The 20402-nt window shown below is 44.0% G+C and overlaps 3 protein-coding genes and 2 long non-coding RNA genes across 6 annotated transcripts; all 5 read left to right on the plus strand.

The window, feature by feature from the left end:
* The first annotated feature begins 2565 nt into the window (after positions 1–2565).
* LOC6589833 (phospholipase A1 2) lies at positions 2566–4585 on the plus strand. Its single transcript, XM_002014847.2, has 3 exons — positions 2566–2787; positions 2865–3144; positions 3721–4585. The coding sequence occupies exons 1-3, from the start codon at positions 2724–2726 to the stop codon at positions 4517–4519; spliced, it is 1143 nt and encodes a 380-aa protein (XP_002014883.1). The 5' UTR covers positions 2566–2723; the 3' UTR covers positions 4520–4585.
* Positions 4586–6174: 1589 nt separating this feature from the next.
* On the plus strand, positions 6175–6810 carry LOC113565745. The gene is made up of 3 exons (XR_003408764.1): positions 6175–6288; positions 6343–6597; positions 6664–6810. It is a non-coding gene; the product is annotated as an uncharacterized LOC113565745 (long non-coding RNA).
* Positions 6811–10873: 4063 nt separating this feature from the next.
* On the plus strand, positions 10874–11914 carry LOC6589832 (probable nuclear transport factor 2). 2 transcript variants are annotated; one of them, XM_026988923.1, is made up of 5 exons: positions 10900–10981; positions 11031–11147; positions 11228–11299; positions 11351–11449; positions 11736–11914. In XM_026988923.1, exons 3-5 carry the CDS (start codon positions 11243–11245, stop codon positions 11847–11849), a joined length of 270 nt encoding a protein of 89 aa, XP_026844724.1. In that variant the 5' UTR covers positions 10900–10981; positions 11031–11147; positions 11228–11242; the 3' UTR covers positions 11850–11914. The 2 variants fall into 2 exon arrangements, with proteins under 2 accessions (XP_026844723.1, XP_026844724.1); XM_026988922.1 differs by lacking the exon at positions 11031–11147 and having other exon boundaries at positions 10874–10981.
* Positions 11915–12509: 595 nt separating this feature from the next.
* On the plus strand, positions 12510–15881 carry LOC6589623 (nardilysin). Its single transcript, XM_002014845.2, has one exon. The coding sequence runs from the start codon at positions 12517–12519 to the stop codon at positions 15763–15765; it is 3249 nt and encodes a 1082-aa protein (XP_002014881.2). The 5' UTR covers positions 12510–12516; the 3' UTR covers positions 15766–15881.
* Positions 15882–16594: 713 nt separating this feature from the next.
* LOC113565707 lies at positions 16595–17432 on the plus strand. The gene is made up of 2 exons (XR_003408735.1): positions 16595–16738; positions 16800–17432. It is a non-coding gene; the product is annotated as an uncharacterized LOC113565707 (long non-coding RNA).
* Positions 17433–20402: the final 2970 nt, after the last annotated feature.

Genomic DNA, 20402 nt, shown 5'->3' on the forward strand with positions numbered 1-20402 from the left:
CGTCTATGCTGTCTTGAGCATAAATTGGGAAGCCATTTCTATCCCTCAATCCCCATTCCACAGATTCAACACTTCAATTCGCAAACTTGTTTTCTTATTTCCAACACAATTTATAGCAAAAACCTTTAATGACAAACGACCATTTCGGGTGGAAAACAAAACCCCCTAGGCAATGGACCGACCTCCCTCCAATCCGTTTGGGGAAACAGTTTGTAAGGAAAATTTAGCCTTGGCAAAAAAGGAAAAACTTTTGCGACACTTGACAAAGGTTCTGCGAAATAGAGAAAAAGAAAAACTCCCAGAAAATAGCGCAAAAGTGCAGTAAATTTGTAGTCGAAAGAAGAATTTTCAGAATGTCCTGAAGCCTCTCTGATAAGCATCTCATCATTGTCAAAGGCAAATGGGAACCTCAGATTTCTGCTCCTTGAACTCTCCTCAAATCCATTTGCAATTTGAGGCAGGCCCGAGGCATTGCCAATTAATTTTCAACATCTAATTGGTGGTTTGCCAAATTCATTAGGGGACGAGGATGTGTTTGTTCTGCCCCCTGGCCTTGCCTTGCCCTGCCCGGCCAGCCTCCTTCTCCATATTGATTGATTTGAAGCCTTAAGGGCTGCTGGGATGCACCTCAGCCCTGGTGGTCCTGGTGTCAAGGGTTTGACGTTTTTCCTTTTGCGGATTTTCTAATCAACAAGGCTCTCGTCGAAAATTTGCATAATTAAAATGCTGCTCAGGTATGCCACGAGTTGAGCCGAACGCAAGACTTCCCACTGGAGGAGGGCTCTCTCTGGCTAAGTGACTGAAAATTTGTCGCCTCATTTGAGTTTGGATTAATGAATTATGTACTCGGGGGGCGGAATAATTAAACGAGCTTCAAATCTGATTAGGGGCCAGGCAATTAAACGATAGAGTAGGGATTCTTTGCCCGCCCTGTGGTTGTGGTTTTTTATTTCGGGATATGCGGTAATTATTTGCTGACTGACAGCCATAAAAATGTTGCCCGAGGATTGGAAAAACCAAGCTCATTAATGCTTGGGGGTTTCACTCGGGTTTCTTTTTTAATTTTGTTGAATTTATTGCAGGTCCACTTAATGGGGTAATTAACTTATCTGAGGGGAGGGATGGGTGGTAGGCGAACCATTTTGATATTTGCTTTTAACTTAGTTAATAAGTGAAACATGTTCTGGGAGAGAAGGATATGGCCTGGAGGCGAGTGCTTTAAAATGGACTGCACATAAAGGTAAGCGATCCGTTAATTGGGGTTTGTTTGTTGGTTGTTTCTGGATTTTTCACAAGAATTTGGCTTAAAAAATCATGAGTTAGCCTGTTAATGAGGAATTGTGACTACAAACCACAGGAAACTTTTATAAAATAATATACTTAATATACTTAATTGTCTAATATTCGGTAATAGTTTATTTCTGTATTATTTTATTTGTGTTTTCATGCTTGAAGCTGTAGATCCATTGTTTAAAAGTATAATTATACATATATACATTTAGGTAGTCTTATATTAAATGCCACGTAATTACAGGAAACGGAACCGGAAATATGCTGAGAGCAAAGCGGACCTACATGAGATTCGTGTAAACCTTGGAGCGGAAGCGATCTCCCTCCTCGTCCGCCTGCATAACCTTCTGGAGACTCGTAAGTTAGCAAGATAAATACCAGATAGTGAAGGTCTTTAAGTAACCTAACAATAAGAGTTATTAGAATACGTTACAATCCCTGGGCTAAGATTTCTACTCACTCCCTTAAAAGAGACATTTCTGAGATTTGGTTTTTTTTCAAGAAAGTTCTTGGACCAAACAAATTTGTACAATAACTAGGTTCTTTAATACTTTTAATATTTCTTAATTGCGTGTCCTTAAATAATGCTGATCTGTTTTTGATTTGCTTTCGTTTTTTCAATGGTTTTTATTACTAATAAATATTAGTAGTATTTATTAATTATTTATTTATTTTCAGGCTTCAGGTTACACGCACTTATTTTATTTATTTACAGAGCTGATCTCAACAAGTGATATTTTCTATAGCTTAAATCTTTTCAAAGACCTTTTTGTGAAACTATGGGAGACGTCTAGGTATCTCCGTCTCAAGTTTCCCTTTTCTTCATTTCAATAAAAGATCTGTTGTCTTAGTTTCATAATGAAATGTATACTGATGATATTCCATCCAAAGTGGATCAATATATCATCTTACCTTTATATTTCCCTTCCCAAAAACATTAACAAGGTGATCTTAATCTCTACATCCCCATGCTTTTTTTTATATTCTATTTTCGCGAATATCGAATATCAACGAACAGAGATACCTACTTTTGTCGATGATCGTCGTTGTCGTCATTAGCAATTAACACCTCTAGCCTATAACTTATAACGAAAATGCTCCCAAACAATTATCACGAAAACAGGCAGAGAGAATGAAGGAAGGGGAGACTGAAGTAGAGACGTAGACATGACGTCGCCACGCTATATCTCTCTCTATAGTTCCCTGTGCCATGCGGCGGTTCGGCGATCGTTCAGAGCCAGAGCCAGAGCCAGAGCGTTTTGTCAGTTGTGCACGCACCATTGAGCAGGTCAGAGCTCTCATCGGGCTGGTCGGCGGAGAACATCTAAATTGGTGGAGTGTACGGGGGAGATCGGTAGATCAGATCAGAGTCAGAGTCAGAGCAACGCACGCACACGAGCTCTCAGAGGCCCCGTGGCAATCTACAAACAGTCATGATCTCGCAGCTGAATCTGATCACCATCGTTGGTGCGGTGGCACTGAGTGCTCTAGCATCGGGTGAGTCCATAGCAAATACATACATGTGTATATAACTCCATTATTGAATAATCTAAGCAAGTGTTTACCCTCGTTAGCATCACCTACAAGCACCAGCACAGAGGCAACGGCCACACAGCTATCCATGGAGCTGTCTCCCCAATGCAATTATACGCTGATCAAAACCAAAACCCTTGGCGTGGATCCATCATTCTGGAAGAAGTTCTTTACTCATCTGATACCCTTCGCGGGAAGTTCGCGGAGTAAAATGCAATTTATACTCTTCAAGCGGGACTTTGCCGATTGCGGAAGAGAATTGTTAATCGACAATAAGGAGAATCTGAAAAACTCAGGCTTCGATGCACGTCATCCCACAAGGTAAGGGACGGGGGATTTCCTCGAAAGATTAATGTTTGAATCGTTACAGAGATGTGGGGTGGGGACTTTTTTATTTGTAATTGGAATGGGAAATGGGAATGGGAGGGTATACCCCTTTTGTGAGTGCTGTAGAAATTCGTGTGGTGGAATAATTGTTTAAAAGCTGAGGTACAACAAACGTCATAGAGTTTATTTAACACTCGGCTTGTTGTTATATAATAAAAGCAAAATTAATATTTGATAACTTCTATCACTAAATTTAATGAATTTTTTGCGAGAGTAAATGCAAAAACAGGTTTTGTATATTTTGGTTTTTTACCCCCGCTTATCGCTTATTGAGTCATTGCCATTTGGCTTTTTCGCGCTTGAACATTTTAATTAGCAATTAAAAAGCTCGTAAATATATACTAGAGCCATGAATGTAATTTTAACATGCTCTACAGAAATTTTGCATTACGGAAAATAATGATAAGATAAGTTTTTGGCAAGAGAAGAGAACTTGATGAAACAGAGGTTCGATATTGTAGAGTTTTAACAGAGGTTTTTCATTGTATTTCTACTGTACTGTCTTTTCAGAATCGTCATACACGGCTGGATGAGTCAGAGCAAGGGTTCCCACATCAGGAAAGTGAAGAATGCCTATTTGAGTCTGACCCAACCGGGACTGAATGGAGAACCACCAAGGTACGAGGACTTCAACGTGATCGTCTGCGATTGGAGTAAGATCTCAACGAATGTCAACTACTTTGGAGTGGCCAATATGGTAGAGGATATGGGCTTCCTGCTGGCCGATCTAGTGCGCTATCTGCACTTGAATGCCGATCTTCACTACGATGACGTCTATGTGATTGGACACTCGCTCGGGGCACAGATCGCCGGAAGTGCGGGCAAGCAGATACAGCCGTTCCGGTTCAACACGATCTACGCGTTGGATCCGGCGGGACCGAAGTTCCGCGATCAAACGGATGAGTACCGCATCGATGCTAGTGACGCCACCTACGTGGAGTCCATTCAAACAAGCGTCAGCCTGGGCTTCGAGCAGCCAGTGGGGCATGCCACCTTCTATCCGAACTACGGCAAGAACCAAAAGAAGTGCTATGTCTATGGCTGTTCCCATAAGCGGGCCCACGACTACTTTATGGAGTCGCTGATCAGTCCCGCTGGATTCTGGGGTCCTCGTGCCGAACGTCAGGCAAATGGGACGTGGATCCTCTTCCTCAGCGACGGGGAGTTCCGTATGGGCGGGGAGCCATCGGTACCGAAGAATGGCACTTTCTACGTAAAGACTTATGCCAAGCCACCCTATGCCATGGGCCACCGATGGCAGACGGAGCCAGATCCCGAAGAAGATGATGAAAACTCAACAGATGAATAGCACGACAGAGGAGGCAATACACTTGTAGGAACTGTGAATAAAATATGGCTATAATTTATAAAGGAAGATTGAGGTTTTGCCTTTGCTTTGACCTTAGTTTTGTTTCCATTTGGATTTCATACGAGTAAACCTCAGAAAACCCCCAAAAACCTTGGATGTACATATGCGTATCTTTGCCCTTTGTCTATGCAAAAACCTCTTATCTTTAAAGTAATTTCAAACATGCGAAACAATTTCAGTTTATGACAAAACGTTATCCAAGGAATTTGTTTGTTATATTTTTGACGTAACCCAGATCAGATGGTTATTTATGTACAACGTGTACTTCAGCATGGAGTATATATAGTGGATGTCCATTCCGTAGTTGTTCCATAAGCAGGTGGAAAATGTTACGAGCTCCAAGACATTGCGGGATTTTGTTGGTTCTACTCGCCATGGCTGTGGCGAGGCCTGAACGAGATCATGTTCGATCCTCAAGTAAGTGGCCAATAGTCGGTGCGGACGCGGGATTCGCTGGATATAAAAGTAAAGGACAGGCAGAGAAATCCGAGAAGGATTCTAGAGAAGCAAAAGAACAGGCACGGGACGAATATTCCGAAGATGCAAGTGAAGAATTATTTGAAAAATATGAAGAATCATTTAGAGAATCGTCGAATGAATTTGCTGGAGAATCTTTTAAAGTGTTGCTTAAGCAACTTCGACAAGAAGCAACATCTACTCAACCACCTTTAGATGGACCAAGTGCTTCACCATCGATGTCATCAGGTGAAATAACTACGGGATCAGGTGACCAAGCAAATATGGGACAAACTGTTCCACCATCGATGCCATCAGGTGAAATAACTACGGGATCAGGTGACCAAGGAAATATGGGACCAACTGTTGCAACGATGGCATCAAGTGAAATAACTACGGGATCAGGTAGCCAAGCAACTATGGGACCAAGTGACCAATCAACTATGATACCAACTGTTCTACCATCGATGCCATCAGGTGAAATAACTACGGGATCAGGTGGCCAAGCAACTATGGGACCAAGTGACCAAGGAAATATGGGACCAACTGTTCCAACGCTGGGATCAGGTGAAATAACTACGGGATCAGGCGGCCAAGCAACTATGGGACCAACTGTTCCACCAACGATGGGATCGGGTGAACCAACTACGGGATCAGGTGGCCAAGCAACTATGGCACCAACTGTTCCACCAACTATGGGACCAGGTGACCAATCAACTATGGGATCAAGTGAGCAATCAACTATGGCATCGAAGCCAGAAACAACCAAAGAAACGAGTCTGGGATCGACTGCGCAGACAAGCCCGCAAACATCTGAGAGTCCTGGCAAGACAACAACCGAGATGCCAGAAGAATGGACTGAAGATTGGCCCGAAGAAGAAGAAGAATCAAGCGAAGATCTTTTTGAGGAGATAGCGGAAGAAATTTGTTCATGGTTCATAGAATGGTTATGTTGGTAATGATAAAACTCTCCGAGTACCTTATACTTTACATCAGAGGAGCCTTCGATTTTGTTTTCGTACGTTTTTTTAAACATACATATATATCATCAGACTATGTTTGAAACTAAGCTCAAATTGTTTTGAATTATATTGAGGAAACAATAAATTGTGCAATAATGACTTCAATTGTGGTTGCTTACGTATTTGTGTTGCTTTTGCTGATGATCCATATCAAAGCCATAGCCATACCCAACATGGATCCATTTCTAAACCAGCCAGATACGGACTATGAAGATGTGGAAGAATGGGGCGGTAAGTAAATGAGTTACTTTTGGTGATTGCAAGAATTAAAAGTTGAATTTCCAGCAATTTAAGGTCCGCAAAGAAGGTCCACCTATAAACACTGACACTACCCTGAATAATTGAGCGGTGCCAACAACATTCAATCGTTAGGCCCCTCACATGTAACATTTTCAGGTGCGACCTATGCCCTCCGCCCACCCATCAATACTCATCATGGCAAGGTCCTGGTTATAATATTTACACGCGATTCACACAGAGAAAGCCTTGAAATAACATCGATCACAGCTATACCCGATATGGACCTATTTTTAGTGGACAGTAAGTAGTGTGTTTTTTTTTCCAGCTTATTGAAAGACTTACATGTTTCATTGGAACGATTTAAAGGCCTCATCTCATCCTGACAAGAGTTCGTGGAGGTGCTTCCCCATAATCTGTTGATGCCCCTCAAGACTGGTGTGCTCATAGAGTGGAATCAACTTTACTTCCAAAACTTTTGAAGAAACAATTACAAATTAAACATATAGAATCATATGTGGGTGTTTTGATATTTCTGTGCTTTTTGCTTTTTATTACGGATCCATATTTAAACGAGCCGGACATGGACTACCAGGATTTGTTTCATGTTTCACTTTCCGAAAATTAAGGGCTATGATGCCAGACGATGCCACTGCCACTGCTACTCTTACTCTACGTTGCACACAATATTTTGAACTCAAAAAAATTTAATTAAAAAAAACAATATGTTACCTAAATTGTGGCTGGCTGTAGGATGTGGTGTGTGCGGGGTAGCTGCAGAACATTGCAGTTTTCGTAGCGAAATCCTGGACCTGGGCAAAGTTTGTTGTTAATACATTTACTCGGCTTAATTAGTTGAGATTTTGCATTATTCACAGCCACGTGTGACCACCAAGTGGGCTTAACCTTTGTCCTCCACCCCCCGTCGTGTGCTCTTCTCTCTCCTGCTCCAGCAACATCATAATTTTCACTTAATTAAAGTTGTCCTTTTTGTGGGTGCTGTGTTAGAGTTTGGTCTGGTTGGGCACAGCCGGATGTGGGGATGATGGCACATGTGGAGCATGAGGATACATGAGGTATCCAAAGAATATATCATCTTCCGATACACACAAGCGATCAAGCCAATTATGTCTCAATAAGCAATTATGTACCAGCATATTCCACATGTTATTGACAGCTGGCAAACATGCAAAGGAAACTCGTTCATCTTCCAAAAAAGGCAACGAAACATTCAAGGCAGGCCATAAGACAATTGAAGTTTCGACATAAGCCACTGATTGGCTTAATAAACGTCTCAACGCACTTATCTTATCGTAATTGTTGTCCTAAATTGACAGATTGACGGGCATTCGAAATGAAAGCCAAGACCAGCCGCAAGGATAATCCCTGAGGTTTTCGCACACACACATCTGCATACGGGGTTAAATCTCAGGTGGAGAATGGTTTCACTTAAATTTTATGCAAAATCATTTACCCTTTTCTTGAGGGTGCCCCCTGCCGAAATAGTTGGGTTGGAATTCGATTAAACGGGCGGCAATGCCCGAATGTTAGCCCCGAGCCGGGACTACAATGTCGATTGATGATTGTGTGTGTGTGTGTGTGTGGTTTTCTACCCACAGAATTTTATTATTTAAATTTCACATTCATTTTCATGGCATATACATTATTTATGAGGCGTTTGTGCTTGAGTTTTTGGCATTCTAATTAGGACAACCCACAAAATGTCTCCCCCGTCGACCACAGGAGGACATTAGACCCCGTAACCTTTCCTTCTCTCTGGCTAAAATCCTTAGAATTCTTAGAGCTTGGTCAACCCTTTTTCGGTTAAGGCCTGAAGAGCAATTTGTCGCCTAGAAATGGACCGTGCGTAAAGCCTCAGAGCAACGTAACTTACTGGATGTGTGTGTGTGTTCGGTGTTGAGATTGTCACGCCCAAGGAGCCAAAGGAGAGAAGGGAAAAATTAAAATGAAATCAAGTTTCTTTTCTGTTGTGAAAAAAGGGCTACAAAAGGCAGCCCCCAGATATCCCCAACAAATGAGTCTCCCGGCAACGACAACGATATGATACCGATGACAATGACTTGCACATCACGCAAAAAAAAGGACCTGCAGCAGGACACACCACAGCACTCACACTTAAGCCCATTCACACTCGTTAAAGTTCATGTGCACACGCACTGAGGTCAGCAGATACTCGTACTCGTACTTGTACGCATCGAGGAAGTGAGAACGTACGGATACGGCTTTCGGCTACGGGTAGACTCGTATTCTGTATCTACTATTTGTGCAATTTTACAGCATTTTTATGGCACACAAGTTTTGTACTTTGTGCCTGGCACGGGAAGGGGTGTCCTGCGTCCGGTTTCCTCTTTAAAATATTTAAATTTTATGTGTGTGTGTGTGTGTGAGGGGGGTTGTGGGGAGACCCAGCAATTCGGTTTCGTTGTGTGCTCAACTGTGTAATAGTAGAGGCGGCCGTCTTGAAGTAATGGAAAGTACTGCGCAAAACGGCTATAGTCTGAGATTCAGTCAGGGCCTGAAAATTGTTAAGTTGAACTTTTTAAACAAAAAGTTTGAGTGCATAACGGCCCGTCAGATCTATGGCGATGGGAAGAAGAGATTGTGCAGGGGACATCAAGAGTGCTGATAAGCCAGCATGCACATTTAACAGCTCCAGATATGGTAGGGAGGGGCCTACTTGTAGCTCTTAGCTTCGACCAACTTTCTGCATTCGTTTCGTAAGGAGGGATCATTTCAGACCCAAGCTACTCGCAACACATTCCCATAAACACCCACATATGCAGGTCTATATATATATGTATATATTGTACACCCCATATCCATGTCAGTTCACTTGAGGGTTGTTGCCACTCCTTTTTAGGCCTTTGCGGCCCAAGTTTGCGGTGTGATTTTATGTGCAAACTTAAATTATACAATTTGGGGGCCATGAATACATTTTTCGTTGCCGTCATCGTCTTGTGCGCTCGTTGCTGTTGTTGGGCCTCCAGCTGGGAGCTGGGAGCTGTGGCTGTGGCTGTGGCTGGTTGAAGGGGACAATGAGTTGCTAAATGCTTTGAATATTATTCTGGCCATTGCCTTGCACTGCATGCATAATATACGATATATGGCCGCCTGTCAGATGCGAATCCTTCGAGTGTGGTCACAGCCACCCACCCACCCAAAGCGGGGGGAGCCCGAGTGTGAAGTCTTGACGGCAAAGCAAGGCGGCCGGTCGGTTGGTCGGTTGGTTGGTTGGTCGGTAATGTGTTGACAGGTCGAGTGTGTCATGTGGTTTCTATACCCCAAAACAGAGTCTCGGTACGAACATGGATGTGCCGCCTCGTCCCCCCTTGTAACCAACAGTTTTTGGCATAGAATGTGTCTTTTAAAAAATAGTACTTTAATTATCTTGGAAAAAGCAATATTGTTTATTAAAATACAGTTTAAGCAAGCAATTGCTGCCTATACATCGACTTTGACAAGATGTTTGCATTCCAGTAAAGAAACCCCTGCTATGTGCACACATCTATCTGTCTGTCTATCTAACTATTTTCATGCTGAATAGTTTCGCCGTTGTATAGGAGAGCATATGCTATGATACATGAGTATAGCTGAGCTGAACAAAGCAGTTATCGTAATTTATACTGTGTCAGAGCCGAAAATTTCGGTTTTTCTTTCTCGCTCACTTTCTTCTTGATTTTCTGGCTTCATGAAGGCAGAATTCGTAATGATCGACAGCAATAAAGAGGAAATTCTGTGGAGTCATGCAGGGCTTCAGTATAAATGTTTGTATATCTAATAGCTGGAACACAAACGATCAATATTCAAGATCAAGATGTAATATTTTTATAATTATAATTCATATAGATTTTATGCATTTTATACACAAATTCCGTAAACATGACCCTTCGAATTTGTTGACTCCCTCTTTATGGAGTGCCCTCTCTTTATGGAAAGGCAAGTTAATGAATGGGGTTTAGTGCGCTCACTGCTACTGCTCTTAATACCTTTAAAGCACTGGACAAAGTTGGCACTTTGTTAACACTTAAAAGACAGCAATAAAGACTGCGACATCTGCTGGCCTCTGGGCGCAAAATGTATACAAGCAGAGATTTTTTTTGCTGACGTACATATATAGCGGGTATCACTAAAAAGCAAAAACAAATGCTTGTGTTTTGGCAATTTAATAGTTATAGTTAATTATATTATAATTATTATTATTATAGCTGATACTCAGAGACTCCAGATCCCTCAGAATCACCGGAGGTGGCCGAAGACTTTTTGCTCTCTCGGCCTCGCTGAGACTCTCCAGTTTGGATTCTGTCTGTTTTTTCTTTCAGACAAGAGCGTGGTTTTTGAAGTCTAGTGGAAGTCTTGCCCTGTTTTTCATTCCGAATAGGCAGAGCTGTATTTTCGTGGCCTATCGATATTGCCCCATAGGGGCATAACATAATATGTTAACATAAAGCAAGCGTCACCGCTGTGTTCATTCTTGTGTTCTTTTCAGTCCGAAGACTTTTCAATTAGTCAGCAGTGTTGATTAAATATTTTGTGTTGCTCCGAAACTAAACTGAACACGATGTCATTGAATTTGCAGTACGAAAATATTGCCAATAGCTTTGTCCAGGAGTACTATACCCTGTTAGACAACCCGGAGAACCGAACTCGTGTGGCCCATTTCTACAAAGTGAGTTTTACTGCATATGTTGGCCCTTTTTTGAGGTGAAACTTTGCAGACCAGTTGCCGTCTGCTGCAGCAGCTCCTCTCTTGTCTCGCAGACGCCGTGCTCTGCGACCTTGATGAGAAAATCACTCAATGCAAGCGCACCGACAGATATGTATACACATGTTTTGTATGTATATGTATACATATGTATGCATATGTTTTATGTGTTCTGAAGTATTATTTTTCATTGGAGAATTCTCCTTCCAGGCCAAAGAATCCCTAATGACCGTCGAGGGCCTTCGACTTGAGGGAGCTTCACAGATATTAGAGACAATTCAGGTAAGCGCATTATCATCTTTAAGAATTTTGCTCATGAACCAGTTCCCACAGAATCTGAGTTTTAAAAAGATTCACCACATTATAACCGTTGTGGACGCGCAGCCCACCATCGATGGAGGAGTTCTAATCTGTGTCATGGGACGTCTCAAGGTAAGCGTCAGGGGCGATCGAAAGAAGTGCCCGAAATACACTTAAATCGTATATTTAAATTAAGATTCAGCTGAAGCCGAGGTCGAGCCTTACTCTCTCTCTCGCTGCCTGCGTCTGTCCATACCTTGTTTGCCTTCGTCTACTATAAGAACATTCAATAGAACTACTGTGGTAGCCAAGAAATTGAATGAAAGTGTTTGTAGTAGAGGATATATTAATTGAAATTAGAAACACAATTGATGTGCGGAATTTGTAATTGTAATTTGTTTGTTCCTACATTTTGCAGATCGATGACGGTCCCCCGTTTGCCTTCTCGCAGGTCTTTGTACTCAAGGCCGTTGGAAACTCGTTCTTTGTGGAAAACGAAATTTTCCGTTTAAGTGAACTCAAGTCTCCATGAGTAATGTCCATAAAAACACCTCAAGGAAACTGATACTCGTAGTATACATAAACTTAATCGGCAAATATGAACGCATTTCCACATTATTAATTAATACACTAAGATCCCAATAGATTATATAATACTTAGTAGAATTCTGAGGTGGGTAACCGCTTGTCTTTTTGAGGAAGGACTCTGCAATGGCGTTGATTTGCTGGACACGAGTTGGCGAGGAAGACGAGAAGTTGTGTTCCTTCCTTGTCTTTTATAAGTTTAGCTGTGATAAATGCTGATCTTTTTGTCTCCTTCAGAGAAATGACATCAACTCTTCGTGGACTATCTATAGCCATGCGTTCCTAGCCGCAAAAGCTTCGCTGCGAGCTCTACTCGCTGCTCGATACTCGCTGTTTTCACTAGCGATCTCTCGCTGGCTGACTGCCGGACAGGGTAGGCTCTTTCACAGGGTAAAGTCAGTATGTTCCCCTTTAAATTCTTAGTATACGGCAACATACACATCGAATAACAAGCAACCTTAACATTGAGAGCGTTTCAGAATTACTAGAGATTTGGTAACCAAAAGAAAGAGACATCCCTGAAATTCTAGGAGTCTATACAAAATTTGTTCGTTTTGTTGTTTTAATCGAAATTTACGAGTATTTGAGAATTTTAGAAAAAACTAATAGAACATATGGTATTGAAGATGTGCTTCGAGCCACGGCACAGCCTCAGAATAATCACGAATAAAGTGTACAAGTGGGTAAATCGAACATTTCAGACCACTGTACAGTATCACGAGCCACCGGATAAATCCGACGGCGACAAGAAACTCTACCGGGCCCTAAGTCTATCGAATGGATTGCGCGCCATGCTGATATCAGATCCTACGAATAATATGGAACACACACAGGATGTGCGCCATCATCTACCCACAGTGGGGGACAGTGGTAGTGAGTGGTCCAATCCGTCGATGGAGCACTTCAATGGAAAACTAGCTGCCTGTGCGGTGCTTGTGAGCGTGGGATCGTTCAGCGAGCCGCGCCAATATCAGGGAATGGCACATTTTCTGGAGCATATGATATTCATGGGCTCCGAGAAGTATCCCATTGAAAACGAATTTGATGCGTTTATAACAAAAAACGGCGGCTTCACCAACGCGCACACAGAGAACGAGGAGACGTGCTTTTACTTTGAGGTGGAAGAGGCCCATCTGGACAAGGGTATGGATATATTTATGAACCTGATAAGAGCACCGCTCCTGCTGCCCGATGCCATGGCCCGGGAGCGTTCTGCAGTCCAATCGGAGTTCGAGCAGGTGTATATGCGGGACGAGGTGCGCCGTGACCAGATATTGGCGAGCTTGGCCAGCGATGATTATCCCCATGGCACTTTCAGCTGGGGAAATCTGGCATCTCTTCAAGACCAGGTAGATGACAGACTGCTGCAAGAGGCACTTCACGAATTTCGACGAAAGCATTACGGATCCAATCGTATGATTGTCTGCATTCAGTCGCAGCAATCGTTGGACGAACTGGAGGCACTACTAGTCCGTCACTGTGCAGATATACCCAATAGCCAGGAGAATGCCTCAGACATGAACAGTTTGAGCTATCAGAAAGCCTTTAATGAAACGTTATTTAGCGATGTCATTCTTGTGCAGCCCGTGGAGGACGTGTGCAAGCTGGAGTTGACGTGGGTTCTGCCACCGATGCGGCATCAGTATCGATGCAAGCCGGATGCCTTTCTCTCGCAACTGATCGGCTACGAGGGCGTGGGCAGCCTGTGCTCCTACTTGCGTCGCCGTCTCTGGTGCATGAGCGTTATGGCGGGCACTGGAGGAAGCAGCTTCGAATCGAACTCCATTTACTCTCTGTTCAACATCTGCATCTACCTTACGGACGATGGGTTCGAGCACATAGACGAGGTATTGGAGGCGACCTTTGCCTGGATTAAGCTGCTGAATGAGAGCGCCCATCATCGAGAGGATTCGTACAAGGAGTTTCAGCAGATTGCAGCCAATAACTTTCGATTCGAGATCGAGCTACCCTCGATGGACAACGTACAGCGTGTGGTGGAGGGCATTAGTTATCTGCCACCAAAAGATGTCCTTACGGGACCAAATCTGTATTTTGAATTTGATCCGGCTGCCATGCTGCTCCTTAAAAAGAACCTAAGTGAGTTTCATTTCAATATAATGATCTCCTCGCACATACCATATATGGATCATAAATACGATCAGAGGGAGAAATGGTTTGGCACGCAGTACACGACGATTTCTATGCCCTCCAAATGGAAGGCCATGTGGTATGATCCGGCACCACTGAACGAACTGACCTTTCCACAATCGAATCCCTTCATAACCACGGACTTCACGTTGCACTGGCAGGAGGCTGGCAGGCCACACATACCGCGTCATCCCAGGGCCCTCATAAGGGACGATTACTGCGAGTTGTGGTTCCGACAAGACGATATCTTCCAACTGCCCGATGGCTTTATAAATGTATACTTCATCACTCCTTTGATTCGGGAAAGTGCAAAGAATTATATGGTGGGCGTCCTCTTTACCTACTTGGTGGAATTCAGCATCGCCGAGCAATTGTATCCAGCTTTAGAGGCCGGTCTATCCTATGGCCTCTATATCGGTGACAAGGGACTGGTCCTGCGTGTTAGTGGTTACAGCCAGAAACTGCCTCTTTTGCTGGAAATAATCATGAAGGTGATGTCCACTCTGGAGTTGGATCCAGCCCAAGTGATTTCCTTTAAAGACCTCAAGAAACGTCAAATTTTCAGTGCTCTCTTTTCTGGAAAGATTTTGAATCTCGACTTGCGTTTAATGGTTTTGGAGAACAAACGATTTAGTATGCTGGAGAAATACGAATCAATCGATCACATAACCGTGGACGATATCCAGCACTTCAAGGAGAATTTCCACAAGAAAATGTACGTCCAAGGACTCATACAAGGAAACTTTACCGATGAACAAGCGCGTGCAGCAATGCAACAAGTCCTTTCCACTTACGAAAGCCAAAAGTTAGATAATCCATCCTCGCTGGACGACAGCCTAGTGCAGATACCCCTCGGATCGCATTACTTGCGGGCGAAAGCCCTAAACCACAGGGACACGAACACGATTGTAACGAACTACTATCAAATTGGACCAAGCGATCTCAAGTTGGAGTGCCTGATGGACCTGGTGGAGCTGGTTGTGGAAGAGCCCTTCTTCAACCAGCTGCGCACCCAAGAACAGTTGGGCTACAGCCTGAGCCTCAATCAGCGCATCGGCTACGGCGTACTGGCCTGTGTCATCACAGTCAACACTCAGGAGACCAAGCACTCGGCCGACCACGTGGACCGACGTATCGAGGCGTTCAGGTCTCGCGTACCGGAGCTTGTGGATCAGCTCAGCGACACGGAGTTCGATGATGTGCGCGAGACCCTCATCAGTGGCAAGAGGCTGGGCGAACCCAGCCTGGACGAGGAGGTAATGCGGAACTGGAGTGAGATCGTAACGTCTGAATACTTCTTTGATCGCAAGGAAAAGCAAATAAAAACGCTTAATGGTCTCACAAAGCGCGACGTCTTGGACTTATTATTGGACTTCGAAAGCAATAACTTTCGCAAGCTTTCGGTTCAAGTGATTGGTCGAAACAGGCCACCGTCTCGGCCCTTAACGCAGCCCATCTCGGAAGCTGTGGCTGGTAGGCTGGTTTCGGAACCAGGAAATGCACAAAGCGGCTCATTGGCAAGTTTATTGGAAGAAGTTCAGCGCAACATTTCCGATGAACAGCTCTTGTACGAGCAGACAGGCAGCAATATTAAGATAGAGCTCATCGGAAATGGCGATGATGCCACACACATCGTGGACATTCCGGCCTTCAAAAAGAATCTACATGTTTACCCACCGTTCATCACGAATCCGAAGACTAATAGAAAGTCATAGAAAACACAGCGTACTAGATACTGATTTGTTAACCACAAAACCACAATCTACATGTAATAAAAGGATGCTCTCTGTCTTTTGGTATCGTATCGCTGTTCGAAAAAGAATCCATCGATATCATTATCATTTTCTTCCACTCTCCTGATCAGTCGGCCTCTTAGTGGGAGGCAAAATTCCTGGTACTTCCAAAACCTCAGCAGGTCCCAATGTCATTTCCGATATCACTAGCTGTAAATGAAACGTTCTTTCTGGTCTTCCGGAGCTTACAAGCTGATATAGCACCCACCTTCTGTTGACAACAGCTTTGATCAGGAGGTTGCGCCACTCGCAGACTTTCCAATTCCATCCTCATTTCCTCCACTGACTCTTCGGCACCTTCTGCGTCCTGTGGTCGAGCATTGGTTTCCTTCCGCCCCCCAATGGAGTCGAGTGGACCATTATAATCATGAGCGTCACCGCAGGTGTCCATTTTAGCAAAGTTTTCTTTATAGGATTGCCGCAAAAGCTTCACTGCGAGCTCTACTCGCTTCACTCTACTCGCTACTCGCTGTTTTCCCAAGCGACCTCTCGCTGGCTGTCTCTGCTGGACAGGTTAGGCTCCTTCAAAGGCTCCTTATGCTGTTATGTGGAGTATTTTAAGTCAGTAAGTTCCCCTTTAAATTCTTTGTATATGTACATCAACATCCATATCCAATAGCAAGCCTCGTCAAATCCGTAAAAACAGCTTTGATCCCTTTCAGGGACCTTTCAGTTCAAACGAAAGAGGCATCTCTGAAAGTCTAGGCGTCTATACAAAATTTGTTCGTTTTCTTAGTTTGAATCGAAATTTACAAGTATTTACATTTTAGAACAACTTATATGCCTGTGCTGTGCTTGTGAACATGGGTATATTTCTGAATTTCTGAGAGCACCGCTCATGCTTCCCGATGCCATGGCCCGGGAGCGTTCTGCAGTTCAATCGGAGCTTTAGCAGGTAAGCAATGCGATTGAAGCAATACATCAAGTCCTTTCCACTTACAAAAGCCACAAATTAGATAATCCATCCTCGCTGGATGATACGCTGATCATGTGGACCGATGTACCGGGCCTTGGGACTCAGCTCTGCGAAACGGAGTTCGAAGATATGAGCGAATCCCTCATCAGTGGCAAGAGACTGGGCGAACCCAGCCTAGACAAAGAAGTAATACGGAACTGGAGTGAGATCGTTGCTACTGAGTAGTTCTTTGATCGCAAGGAAAAGCAAGTACACACGAAAGGTGAAAAGTCTCGCACGGCAGGACGTTTTGGATTTATTATTGGACTACAAAAACAATTACTTTCGGAAGCTTTCGGTTCCAGTGATTGGTAGAAATGGGCTACCATCTCGGCCTCTAACGCAGATCTCGGCTCATTGTCAAACTTTTTGGAAGAAGTGCAGCGCAAAATTTCCGATGAACAGCTCTGGTTCGAACAGACGGGCATCTATATCGAGATAGAGCTCTTCGGAAATGGTGATAATCCCACACACATAGTGGACATTCCGGCCTTTAAGAAGAGTCTATATGTTTACCCACCGTTCATCACGAATCCGAAGTCTAATAGAAAGTCATTAAAAACAAAGCATATTTAATACTAATTTTTTAAGTGGAAAACTGAAATCCACATGTAATAAAAGGATGCTCTCTGTCTTTTGGTATCGTATCGCTGTTTGAAAATGGATCTATGACGAATAGATTTGATGGTTGATGCGGGGTTCTATCATCTTTCCACCTTAGTAAAGGTACTAGTCTGACAATGATGCAGATCTTACCACCTTGACCTCTCCCCTACTCTACCCACTAACACCAACAAACGGGAATTGTATTAAAAACAAATACAGGGCGCCGGACCAGTTATGGTACAAGATGTTTATAAAAGGCCCGACCAGGCACGTACCATGTCCAAGCAGCAGAGGCAGCACGAAGAACCAGAATGGAAGGCTAGCTCGATGGACCGGAGAGTTTGATACCCTTGCTTGTGGGAGGGTGGATAGAGGAGTGCTTCAGCGACGAGTAAGTGCTTCAGTATTTCAAGCTGACTTGATAAACTCTATGAGAGCGGAGTGGCGAGTCGGGTGGATAGAGATCTTTCAGCACTCTCAGAGAGTCGTAACAGCGAGTGGTAATAGCGAGTGATAACAGCGAGTGGTGACAAGGAATGATAGCAGCGAGCGGCTCCACCAAGCGGAAATCTGCTGTTGCTCTTTATAATCCCTTAAAGCAGAGCTGCCCACGTTTCTTTATTTCGAAGACAGACATATATATGACATAGTGAATCGATCTTGTGGGTTTCAGCATATCAGCTCGAATCTGAGGCAAGGTATCCGCTGCAGGGTATTCAAGAAAGCAATGTATCCCGAGAAGACCAAACAAACAAGGAAACAGAAACAGGAAGCCCTCCGACACGGATCTCCCCAGTTGGCCTGGTATTGGGTTGAGTGAAGAGCAGCAAACAAATCGCAAATTGGAAAAAAAAGAACGTAGATAAGTGGCCTGAGCTTCCTCCCCGCCCACGAAAGAGAAACTGAGGCCAAGAGAATGGCAAATAAAAATCAGAGCCCCCGTTCGTGCTCTGGCTGCAGGAGTCCTTCTGCTCCTCCTCCACATTCGCCCGCCGCTCCTCGAAGCCCTGTTAAGCCTGCAAGTTATGCATTCTTAATTTAATCGCTGAAATTGACTCTCCTCCAGCGCGGACCTGCACATTGCCCTTCTGCCACTTGCAGAGAGAAGTTTCCAGCAGAGATTAGGCATATATCATGCGATTATATGGCATAGTTGGGCTTGCCCAATGACTTGGAAATCGCTTTTGCCCCCTGCCCAAACAGAGAGATTATGTTGCAGACACTTTTTGCCACTTGGAGCAGGAGGAGGAGGGAGGAGCGGGGTGGCAAGGCCTTCCACATAGTTCCAGACGTCGCGAAGTAAGTTTTTATCCGCCAGATGCAATGGTGGGGGCCAACGGCTGAATGGATTATGGAATTTCATGGACATTATGGAATGCGTAACGAGTTTTGTGTGGAATTAATTGTTTAAAGATTTAAATTTGAAAGATTTTTGGACTTAAAGGGGCGTCTTCTATGTGTTGGAATACGAGAAGCCTCCTTTTAAGCCTCCATTTCCCGGTGCTCTGCCCGTTGCGGCGTCACATATCCTTTCCTGAGTGATAGTTCGATGTCTTTAAACTGGACACGTTTGATGGGAGATCATTTCCGGTGTTCCCTATGCGGCTTCAGCTCTACTTTCGGGTGTTTTCTCAGACAAATCGATGGACTGTACTCTCCGTTTTAGAAGGAAGGGACAAGGTGAGGTGATGCCTAAAAGTTCTTCGTTCCTTTCCTTATGTTGGCTTCCAATTATCACGCCCTGAAATAAATATAGGCTGATTAAGTATATGAATAGATCTCCGATGTACTTACCTGTCTTTTTGGATAGTTGTCTCTTGAGCAAAGCGCTCCATACGTCCATTCGTAAGATACAGCCATCACATTAATGTCATTAGTGCCTAATGGTAGCCTCTATGATGACCTCCGGGTTGTAGGAAAACCTATCAAACCTGTATCCTTGATGGCTGTATCCTGTGTGCGGCAATGATAGCAGAGGCAGACACCTGTTGTGGCTGCAGCCACCATCCATCAAGAGGCACAGAAATCTTGACAGCCTGAAGAAAGACCATAAAAACTATAGTTACTGGGTATATACATATACATTAAATACATTGCACTGGGACTGCTGTTGGTTGCCTGGTAGTGTGCACTTCATTAACTAATTCATTGTTGTCCTCTCGACACTGACTTGACGGCCAGTCAGTGCGGCAGGCATTGCATTAATCATACGTCCCGTGGTGCATGTTGTACTCGAAGCCGAAGTCCTATCACATATTTCCATACCGGTTGCCGGTTGCCGGTTCTTGGTTCTGCCTGAAGCATCCATCAAATTAATGGAATTTCATATTTGCTTTGCTCTTGCTCACTCGCCAAAGAAATTTGTTTATCCAGCTAAAATGTTATCGAGCTCACGTTCCGGGCCCCTCCTCTCCTCCCTGCCCCCCATCGTCGTGGCCGCTGATGTAGTTAGTTCTTTTAGTCGGGAAAGCAGTTATTTTCTTGCATTATTTTTGTTGTTTTTAATAGAATTACTTTCCAGACTTTTGAGCAACATAACTGAAAAGGGCTCGCGGCGTGGAGCAGGGCTCCAACGAAAGCAATTTAAAACGCTGACTCATAAGCGCTGTGGCCTCTGAAACAAGTTTGTTTGAAAATGTTATTGAATTAAACCAATTTGGTATGCATGTGGAGCGGTATACGTACACCCCTCCTCCTCCTCCTCCTTTGTTAGGATTAGGCCATTCAGCTGATACGATACCCCTCCTTCGGTCCTTTCTGTTGAAGCTCGAAATTCCAGGCACGTAACCGGACGCAGTTTAATGTTTTTAAACGCTTTTCCATCCACTATTCACACAGAATGCAATCAGATAGTCATGCACTTGACGCCCGGACAGAACGGAACGGAACGGAACGAATGCCCAACGGGCTGTTGTCGTTGTCAACAGCCATCGCCGTCGCCGTCGCCCTCGTCTGCTGTGTTTGAGGTGACAATATGTCCCAGGGGAGGGGGAGGGAG

This window comes from Drosophila persimilis, unplaced genomic scaffold, assembly GCF_003286085.1.
Source record: "Drosophila persimilis strain 14011-0111.01,24,50 unplaced genomic scaffold, DperRS2 tig00000191-arrow-pilon, whole genome shotgun sequence".
NCBI classification, from domain to species: Eukaryota; Metazoa; Arthropoda; class Insecta; order Diptera; family Drosophilidae; genus Drosophila; species Drosophila persimilis.

Excerpts from the sequence above, each read along its gene's own strand:
- LOC6589833 (XM_002014847.2), top strand. The coding sequence starts at position 2,724 with ATGATCTCGCAGCTGAATCTGATCACCATCGTTGGTGCGGTGGCACTG. Across the intron at positions 2,788-2,864 it reads ACTGAGTGCTCTAGCATCGG|CATCACCTACAAGCACCAGC; the intron begins GTGAGTCCATAG and ends TACCCTCGTTAG. Across the intron at positions 3,145-3,720 it reads GATGCACGTCATCCCACAAG|AATCGTCATACACGGCTGGA; the intron begins GTAAGGGACGGG and ends CTGTCTTTTCAG.
- LOC6589832 (XM_026988922.1), top strand. The coding sequence starts at position 10,874 with ATGTCATTGAATTTGCAGTACGAAAATATTGCCAATAGCTTTGTCCAG. Across the intron at positions 10,982-11,227 it reads GTGTGGCCCATTTCTACAAA|GCCAAAGAATCCCTAATGAC; the intron begins GTGAGTTTTACT and ends TTCTCCTTCCAG. Across the intron at positions 11,300-11,350 it reads AGATATTAGAGACAATTCAG|AATCTGAGTTTTAAAAAGAT; the intron begins GTAAGCGCATTA and ends CAGTTCCCACAG.
- LOC6589623 (XM_002014845.2), top strand. The coding sequence starts at position 12,517 with ATGGTATTGAAGATGTGCTTCGAGCCACGGCACAGCCTCAGAATAATC.